Source organism: Oryzias melastigma, linkage group LG5, assembly GCF_002922805.2.
Source record: "Oryzias melastigma strain HK-1 linkage group LG5, ASM292280v2, whole genome shotgun sequence".
Taxonomy (NCBI): Eukaryota; Metazoa; Chordata; class Actinopteri; order Beloniformes; family Adrianichthyidae; genus Oryzias; species Oryzias melastigma.
In genome coordinates this window covers 29,856,951-29,866,906 of record NC_050516.1, presented here as the reverse complement: position 1 = coordinate 29,866,906, position 9,956 = coordinate 29,856,951, and the positions used below count along the sequence as shown (strand labels likewise).

The window sequence follows — 9,956 nt, the reverse complement described above, 5'->3', positions numbered from 1 at the left end:
TTACACTTAACGAAATATTTAGCCACAATTATAAGCAAGTTCACTATGAACTTTTTCTCTGCATTAAATCTTTCTTGAACAAAATATCCCAAAACAATATGCTCGTAGAATAACTTTTAGTTTTTACATAAGTGGATTGTTTTAAAACAAGTCAAATCTCTCCCAAATGCTTGAGTGAAAGTGCAATACCAAAGATTTAAGAGAAGGTTAAAGGAAAACAACAAATGTTAGCTTGACACAAGCCCCGCCCCCAGAAGGGTCAGAAGGTGGAGTCTGAAGGAAACAAATATAACTGACAGATTCAGCCCCAGTTGGGCATTTCCTGTGCTGTTTGGAGACATAAACATGGCAGGTACCATAAAAAAGTTTTACGATCTGACAGCTAAGCTGCTGTCTGGGGAAACTTTCAACTTCTCTGCTCTGAAGGGGAAGGTGGTCCTCATCGAGAATGTGGCATCCTTCTGAGGAACAACTCTCAGGGATTACACCCAGATGAACGAGCTCCATTCTCGCTACTCTGCAGACGGTCTCGTTATTCTGGGTGTCCCCTGCAACCAGTTTGGCCATCAGGTAAGAAGACCCATTTCTTCTGTCCAGGAAGCTAACTCTGTTTAAGCTCATATAGTTGCTTTATTTATTCCTACGAAATTACATATTAAAGCCATAATAAGAATATTTTTTTAAGTAGTTGTTTTGTTCAATAGAATATGAAAGTGTAGACATTCCTAAATTCTCATTTGCATTTAAAACTAGTAAGATAAAAAAAAAATTCTGTCTTGGAGGTGTTCTGGCATGACTTTTTGCACGCCCACACATTGCAACATATTGCACTGCAAAGCACACCCACAGGGTGTAAAAAATGTGGATAAACTGACCCATGCTATGCAGTGAAAACTGTGTTTTTAACATGTTCTTTTAGCAATTTTCTCATGAAGAAAACTAAGCTTAAATTGCATTTCTGAAGATTTTTTCAGTTGAATTATTGTGAATCCGACAAAGATTACAAAAAACTTTATTGAGAAACTCTGCGTTCTGATGCCTCCACTTGCAGATAAATAGATCCATGAATGTTTTTGTTTTCCTCGTTTGAGCTGGATCTGGATCAAAACTGTACGGCTGGAAAGACTCAAAATTGCTCGTCATTTTTGTTGCATCAGAAATGTTAGGTTAGGGGTCTGTAAGCTAGAAGAAGAGGGAATAAACAGAGGGACAATGGGAAATGAGGGCAGGCTTACTCCAACTCACAACTCTGAGGTGAATTTCCGATGAACTCCTGCCGCTCTGCAGAAACTTTGTCCTTGAAAATGACATATTTTTGGCCCAATCTGAATTCTTCCCCTTCTCCCTTCCCCTCCATTTGAAGGGCATTTTTAGTGCAAGTGTGTCCGGAATCTAGATTTTTTTTAAATCCGTCCCTCCAAGCGGAGGGATACAAAGTCCTCTGTCTTCATGTGGGTGCGCTCTGAAGCACAGAAGTTTACATTTCAATATGAATAATAACTTTTTGTTTTAGCATGACCTTTTTAAAGTTATAAAACTGCTGTTGTTCTGTATATTTAAATCTAGCGGACTGGGAATTATTGGTGAAGTCATCAAATGAAAGTGATGTCCGAAATATGAGACACTATTTTTTCATAACTCTCCGTTTGGAGGGATAAAAATGTCAAAATCAACAGTGGTAAAATAGATCAAAAGATGATTGGGATTTACATGGATATCTGTGTGCAACAGGAGAACGGCCGGAATGACGAAATCCTAAACTGCCTGAAGTACGTCCGCCCGGGGAAAGGCTTCGCTCCAGATTTCCAGCTCCTTGAGAAGGTGGATGTGAATGGGGCGGACGCCCACCCCTTGTTTGTCTTCCTGAAGGAAAAGCTCCCAGCACCCTGCGATGACGCCGCCGCTCTCATGACCGACCCAAAGTCCATCATCTGGAGTCCGGTTTGCAGGAGCGACGTGTCCTGGAACTTTGAGAAGTTCCTGATCACTGCGGATGGAGAGCCGTTCAAGCGTTACAGCAGGAACTTCTTCACTATTAACGTTGAGGCAGATATTAAAGAGCTGCTGAAAAGGAAATCGTAAAACGTGCTTCAACGTTTTATATCAGCTTTGACCACCTTGACCAGATAAATGTATCAGCTGATGCACATATTGGAAACAGATTATCAGTCCTTTCCAGCAGCACACCAGAGACGAAGACATTACCAGTATTACGCATTATAGTTTTGCCACTTATTTACTTCATGAAGACACTTCTTGAAGCCTTTTTGGGGTTAGGAGTTTCTGATTAATCTGTAAATGTTTGACTTAACCATCGTTTATACCTGAATGTCTTCCTTTGAAATGAGGAATACATTGTATCTAAATTATGCTCTTTGCTTCCATTTTTTATATTTATATCTAAAATATAAACACCTAAAACAACACCTGACAGAACAGTTCTCAGTATATTGACTAAATGGGAAAAAATTGCCATAAAAATTGAATCCCATACATAACATGTTTGAAAAACATCCAGAAAAGGTCTCAGTTACATTAGAATATATAAGTTTTATAAACATGTTGTATCTTAAAAGTTTGGCAAGGTTTTCTTTAGAAGAAACACGACTCAATGACAGGAAATGTTGACATCTTCAGCCTTAAAAACAACAGAAACGGGTTCAAATTTTTCTCAGGAAGAAAAACAATCTTAATGCAACAAATGGCGGCTGGAACACACTCTGTCAGCCTTTCAAGATAATCTGAAGGTTTCTTTACATAATAGACCCTGGAGAAATTCACACAACAAGTAATTGTTCAGAAGTTGGTCAAGCTGGTCCCAAAACATCATACTAAAATCTTAAACTTGAACTTATTGGTCCATAACAATTCCCATTTTTGAGATTCAAAGTGTTAAACAACCCTGTGCCATAAACAAATACAAAAAGGTGCAAGTATTAACTGTTTTAAGTGAAAAAATAGACAACAAAAACAGAGAAAGCAATTAGTCATAATGAAAAATATGATAAAAGCATTCATGTAATAATAATCTGGTATTGTTTCTTGCTCTCTTTTTTTTCTCATCTTGAAAAAAGTTGTTTTTTTAAATTATACTCACACAATGCTAATATTTTTAAGTTCCCTTTTGGTTGTTTATTGTCTTACTGGTGTTTAATTATTTTAATTAGATAATTTTTTTAATGGTTTTCTGCTATCAGCAGACAACCTATGAAGTTTTTTTTGTCTAAACTGCATATAATTATGTAATCATCCTCCTGCACAATTAGTCACTGAAGCCTCTCATTCTTTGTTTGCATTTAGAGCCAGCTCCTTTCAGTTTTTCAGAAAAAACAACCATCCTTCATAAACACTGATACGACTCTAACAGACAACTTTTGTTCAGTTTGAGACTGTAATCAAAGACAAAAAGAAGGCTGCTGATGCTTCATCTTAGGGCTGAATGAATAATCACTTTTATTGCTAAATTCTAAATTTTTGCTTAGGAAAATTACTTGAGCTTCTGTTCTTCAGAGTTGTTTTTACTCCTGTATTCTTGCCCCTTGCAGATGCTAAATTAGCTACTAGCAAAGAGGAGCTCGTTTCCAGAACAGGAGGAGTTTCTTCAGTTCTAAGGAACTAGTTTGGTTTTGTGACTTCAGACTTGGGACAACAAATCGCACGCTGCAAAACCTGTTTGATGGTTGCTGCAATCAAACGTGGGAGTGCGACAAAATTGTTTCAATGCCTGAAACAGAGATAGTCTGAGAGCAAGAAATGATTCTCTTTACATGAAGCTCAAGCTGGCAGCAGCTCACAAAACTCCTGCTGCATCGTTTTACTGACATTTTCACAGCTTGTATTTAGTTGCAGTTTGTGTCCAGGGCATCTTTCAAAGGAGATGTTCAGATAAAAAAGATTTTGCTAAATGTATTCTGTAATTATTGTTTTCATTTATTGTTTTCATCAAGTTATTGTAGTATTTTTCTCATGATGGAGACAATATATAAAGGAAATAATGAGTAAAATTACATTACTTTGGAAACTTTGGAAAACTTTGGAAAAATAAGACACTGATTTGTATTTATGTTGTTACAATTATGATACATGAAAATAAACTGTTGGTTTGTTTGCATAACTAGGCAATAAACATAAAGATAAAATATTGTAAAATATTTTTAAACTTTTGACAGAGGTTCGTATGGCTCCCCTTCAAAATAAAAGACAGTCTGTATCACATACGACCATCTCAGAACAGCAAATTAGTAGTAAGTATTTCAGTAAAGATTTCAGCAGTGATTAAAAATTATTTCACAGATTGTGGTACATCTCAGTCAGAAATTCAAAATTAAATTAAATAAGAGCTAATTAAATATTTTTTTTAAACCCTAAAGCACACACAGAATACTAGAATTTGTTAAAAAAAATCCACCTTTATAATCTGGTACGCCTTAAGTAGGACTTCTGATGCTGACTGACCTCCAATTGATTTTCTGTGGTACATGTACCCACTAATGTACGAGCGTTATAGTACAATTTTAGAAACTATGAAGCCACAGCATTTGATGGATTATAGAATAATGCCTACTGTTGTCAGGAACCACATGGAGTGATATATATTTAGGTAAGTTGAATAAAGTTTGATTTACTTTATTTTACTTTTTTTTTTTAGTTATTAAAACCCTTTTGTTTTTCTTTGACCAAAGGGCCACAATGGAGGGGTAAAAGAGCCACATGTGGCTCCAGAGCCGCAGGTTACAGACCCCTGATATAGTGGGAGAGAGTGGTAACAAAGGGATGATGGGATATCAGTGGAGGCTTACTTCTGTGCCAACTGTCTTGCCCACAACTCGGGTGAATTTGTGATCAAATCCTGCCGCGCTGTGTTGTTCTAGAAACTTTGAGCCAGATTAAAAGAGGAAAATAAAGACGTAAATGGATCTATGTCTGCAAGTGCAGCGCCTACTTCACCGCTGCACGCTTTTTTCCGATATCTTTTTTCATCTGCTCCTGATGCACAATGATTTGAATAAGGAAAAATTAAGAAATGCATATTGGAAGATGGATTTTCTTTATGTAGTCCAGTATGAGAAAATGCTACAAAAACATTATTTTAATTGGAGTGGGTCTTTAATATTATCATTACCTTGGAGTTGGAGCAAAGGTTGAAACAGTCCATGCAAAATTAGAAATAATTCTACAAAAAAAAAAAAAAAAACAAGAACAATTTTTTTTATTTTGAGCTACTTTTTTGTATTGAAAATAACAGGAAGTTTCCACAGATAACAAGTGTCTTTTTGCATTTTTAATAGATAATATAACAATACATGGTATCTTTTAAATATTGAACGGTTTTATTTTAACTATCAGCACAAGAAAAAGTGAAAATGTACAGTATAAGTGTTCTGTTTTCAGAGTAAAAGTTTAAAAGTTGCTGTTTGTTGCGGCTGCTAGCAGTGCCCTCTGCTTCCTGGATGTTAGCTAGCCTCGCGCTCGCTCGGTACTGCGGGCTGCTGCGACTCATCCAAACATGGCCGGCCAGGAAGACCCAGTTCAGAGGGAGATTCACCAAGACTGGGCGAATCGAGAGTATATAGAAGTAATAACGAGCAGCATCAAAAAAATCGCCGACTTTCTGAACTCCTTCGGTAAGGGTTCGACCTCCGTGTTTGGTGTGAAGCGTAGAAAGATGGCGATAGCTAGCTGAGCTAGCCGATGTTGATGTTTTTTAATGGGCACTCCCAGTTAGCAGCTAGCTGTTAGCTTGCAAGCTATCCGTTTATTCTTTGAAAATTGGGGAGAAAAATAAAAGTTGTATTTTCGTCCAGGTTAGCTATTTTTGCTTCAACTTGACGGAATAAATGCTAAATTGAAGGGAGCTGCTAACGTCTTGTCTGTAGCTGTAACCCGAAATAGCTTAAAATGCTAAATGGTTGGGGTGTTTACATCGTTAGCATCTTGTTTCTCGGTGAGATTTTTAACGCATTTTAACCCAAACAGACATGTCCTGTCGATCCCGTCTGGCCACCCTCAACGAGAAGCTGACCGCGTTGGAGAGAAGGATCGAGTACATCGAGGCCAGAGTGAGTAAACTAGCACTTCAGTTGGGGCTGGGCGATGTGGATTCTTTTATATCTCGATATAGTTTTATCCATATTGTGCGATAATGATATATATCACGATATAAACCAAATAACAATATATATATTAATTTGAATGCTGTGGCTTATAACATACTTTAATCATACTTTAAATAAAACAGATGCACTAATTGAACATGATTAAACTGTTTTTTGTTGTTTTTTTTCTCAGATAATCTAGCAGCTAAACATATTTTTTACCGCCCAATTTCTAACACTATTTCACACTATTATTCATTAATAAATGGTATGAACATGTCTTTATTGTCATCTAACTGTAAACTCAAACACGCTGAGGACAGATTTACTAGAGATTTCCTAATTCTGCCTCCAGGTCATCACAATTTATAATAAATCACAACTAAAACACCCTTAAAACAGTATATTGTTTTGGATTATTGTCATTATATAATCATTAAAACTTAACTTTTAATGACTGTAGTATTAAGCACAACACTGTTTCTACGATGCTACAAAGATGCAGCTAAAATACAGCAGATTCAGTTCTGTTACTATTTGGAAAATACAATTTTTACAAATTTCCTATGAATTATTATTGTTTTTATCTTCCACGTCTAAAGACTTGTCAGTGAAAATACTGTCCGACGTTACATAAAGGTGACTCACAGAGGTGCTAGTTAGCATTAGCATGTTAGCATTAGCGTCTAACAACATCGCTGTATATAATTCAACACCTTTTATTAATCTGTCTGTTCCTGCTTTAAGTGAAGCGGCTTTATCCTCCAGTTCTATAGCATTCAGTTCAAAATCGCCGTGTGTTTCGCTGTTTTATCACCCAAACTAGACACTATACAGATGAAGTGACAGCAGGGATGGGGTGGTGTGTCTCACGTCATGTGTGATTACCTTCCTGAAGTCAGACCCCAGGGGAGGAGATGAAAAAAGAAAAATCACCAAAAAAGAGCTCATAAACATGACTAATTAGATGCAAACATTTACTTACTAACCTAACTTTTACTCACCACAGAGGAGAAACCACTCACAACTAGCGAGTGTTTTTTGGACCCTTCAAAATAAGTTTTTCGTGATTAGTGCTGCCACAAACGATTATTTTTATTAGTCGACTAATCACCGATTATTTTTTTTGAGTTAGTCAACTAAAACAGCACACATCTTATCCATCATTAGCTTTAAACTAACTAAAAACTAGATATATAGCATTACCTGTGATAATGCTGGTGTGAAAGTGTAAATATAAGCTGAATTTGGCCGCTGAAGATGCTGAAATTGATAGCCAGCTAAAATATTATCCAAATGGCTACTGGTGCTGATAGCTGAAAACGCTGAAGGAGATAGCTAAAAACGCTGAAGCTGATAGCCAGCTAAAGTATTAGTTAAAAGCCTGAAAAAATTAGAAACAAAAAATCTTAATTAGCTAAAACAGCTAGCACACAGCTGAAATATTAGCTAAACTCTAAAATAGACAAAAAAAAACACAAAATAATCCTAAATTAGCTAAAACAGCTAGCATGTCTCAAAAATTAAGCCAAACACCAAAGAACTGAAGAATCCCAAATTATCCTAAACAGGCAGCATTTAATTTAAATATTAGCTAAACTCCAAAATAGCCTAAAAATCTTAATAAATGCCAAAATAGTCCAAAAAGCTTGCATAATGCCATTATAAATTTCAACTTGACTATATTCTAACTCCATATAAAATAAAGTAACGAATAATCGACTATTAAATTAGTCGTCGACGATTTTAATAGTCGATTAGTCGACTAATCGCGGCAGCCGTATTCGCGATAGACCAATTTCCTTTTGAGAAAAACTTACATCGCGATAAATATCGTAATTTCGCCCTGCCCGACCTTCAGTGTTTCCTCAAACTTGTACGGTGTTTAATATTTATGTTTGTGAATACAGGTGACAAAAGGAGAGACCCTGACCTAAAGATGGGACTCCACGTTATCCCTGAATCTGTGTACCCATCCACCACCCCTGAGGTTTTGGACTAAAGCGTTCTGGACTCCACCACCTTCCTTTTTTGGGGATCATACGGACCATTTTTATATCTTGTGATTGACTTTTGTGTTGTTTTGTCTTCATGGCAAATTTGAACGTGAAATATGAGTCCATCTTTGGGTACGGCTGACTCGAGCTTCATTGTTATCTTCTAGAACAAAGTGGGAATCTTCAAGTTTTGGTTTCAAATGACATCATGGCGCTCCAAAATGGACCTGCTGTAAACGTTTAGAACGCAGTGTCATTAAAAAAATAACTATAAATTAGAGATTTATATTAAAAAGGGGGGAATTCTCATGTGCCAAGTTGAACAAGTAATTAGTTAGTAACCTTTATTGAGGATGTTTGTACAGCAAATGTTTCTAAATATAAACACTGTAATGAACAATAAAGGATTTTCATTGTTTGGCTCTATCATAATTAACTGGACTACTACAGACTTACTGGTGTGAATATTAGAAAATGTATAAAGTTTAGTAAAAAAATTAATAGTGTAATTATGGTAAGTTTGAACACATAAATTGTGTGTGCACCAATCAGAGATAGCCAAATGGGGTAAAATGTATGAGTTATGTACTTTGAAATTATAGGTTTACCCGTTGTCCTTATTTGATTGAAACTAAATGAAGTAACAGCTTTTGTTGTTTATTTTTATTTTTTGTTTCATGTTAGAAACATGTAACAAATCTGTAAACTACAACTCCTATTAAACTACAAAATGGCAGAAACTTGCTTATATTGTGTTACCCTCAATTCTGACTTGCAGGCACCATTTAGACCCAAATGGGATACCTATTTTAGGAAAAGAAGAAGAGGTGAAGACAGGGATAGAAATTGACTTGTTCCACAAGTTTAAAGGAAAGAACCAGAGATAAGACAACATAAGGGAGCATAGAGCTGAAGATATGGCTGTTGTGAAGCAGGAAATTGTAAGAATAATTAAGTTAGGAATGGAGAGTGGAAGGGCAGTGTTTAGGAAAAGTAGCAGTAAAGTTTTCCACATCAATGTTTAATAAGGTCTCGTGAATGGAGAAGTGCTCTGGTGCCCATTTTTAGGAAGAAGGAAGTCTTGTCGAGTTTTGGAAACTTTAGAAGAATAAAGCAGATGAGTCATGAAGTTATAGTTGGGGAAGCTATAAAAAGGTCAGAAGGATTTGTTCGCAACAGTATGGTTTCATGGCAAGAAAGAGAAACACAGATGCTATGTTTGCTTTGAAGAGGCTTCTGAAGAAGAACCAAGACATGTAGCTAAATTGGGACCAATATTATTTAAAACCCAAGTTTAAACAAATATTAAAAAAAATATTGGTGTTTGGCCCCCCAAAAAATTAAAATGTCCAACACTTTTTGCTATTCTAGAATAAGCTTAATTATTTTCAGCTTCAAATTTTTTTTTTTTTTTTTTTTTTGGTTTCAAAATGCAAATTTCAAAACTTTTTTTTCACTTTCAAGTCTTTTTTTTCTAAACCAAAAATTTCAGTTTCAAAACTTTTGTCCCTGTTGTGTCGCACTGGGGCAGCCGAACACCAATATTTTTTTCAATTTGTTTTATTTGGGTTTTAAATAATATTGGCCCCCATTTAGTTTCATAGAACAAGTGATGAAAGAGTGTCAGCAAGAATGAAAGGAAATGTGTTAAAGTCTGTGGTTAGAGAAGCCTTTTGTTGGTTTTCAGAGACGAGACAGGAAGCATAGCTGGAGATAGCAGAGATGAAGATGTTACTTCTCTTCAGATCACGAAGGAGGAACAGCTTATGTTGGGTGTTTAGGAAATAAATGCAGGGAATCAGAAAGAGATCATTTTAGATAAAGACGTTTTAGGTACAAATGACCACAAAAGAAACAACTTTCG

General features: G+C 36.0%; 1 protein-coding gene and 1 pseudogene across 1 annotated transcript; both read left to right on the top strand.

Moving 5' to 3' along the window:
- The first annotated feature begins 310 nt into the window (after nucleotides 1–310).
- On the top strand, nucleotides 311–5,194 carry LOC118597850 (annotated as a pseudogene).
- Nucleotides 5,195–5,386: 192 nt separating this feature from the next.
- Nucleotides 5,387–8,836, top strand: brk1 (BRICK1 subunit of SCAR/WAVE actin nucleating complex). The gene is made up of 3 exons (XM_024271075.2): nucleotides 5,387–5,624; nucleotides 5,977–6,059; nucleotides 8,006–8,836. The coding sequence occupies exons 1-3, from the start codon at nucleotides 5,507–5,509 to the stop codon at nucleotides 8,030–8,032; spliced, it is 228 nt and encodes a 75-aa protein (XP_024126843.1). The 5' UTR covers nucleotides 5,387–5,506; the 3' UTR covers nucleotides 8,033–8,836.
- The last annotated feature ends 1,120 nt before the right edge of the window (nucleotides 8,837–9,956 follow it).

Bases quoted from the DNA above. Each gene is read 5' to 3' on its own strand.
- brk1 (XM_024271075.2), top strand. From the start codon at position 5,507: ATGGCCGGCCAGGAAGACCCAGTTCAGAGGGAGATTCACCAAGACTGG. The intron at 5,625-5,976 runs GTAAGGGTTCGA...TAACCCAAACAG, and splicing joins CGACTTTCTGAACTCCTTCG to ACATGTCCTGTCGATCCCGT. The intron at 6,060-8,005 runs GTGAGTAAACTA...TTGTGAATACAG, and splicing joins TCGAGTACATCGAGGCCAGA to GTGACAAAAGGAGAGACCCT.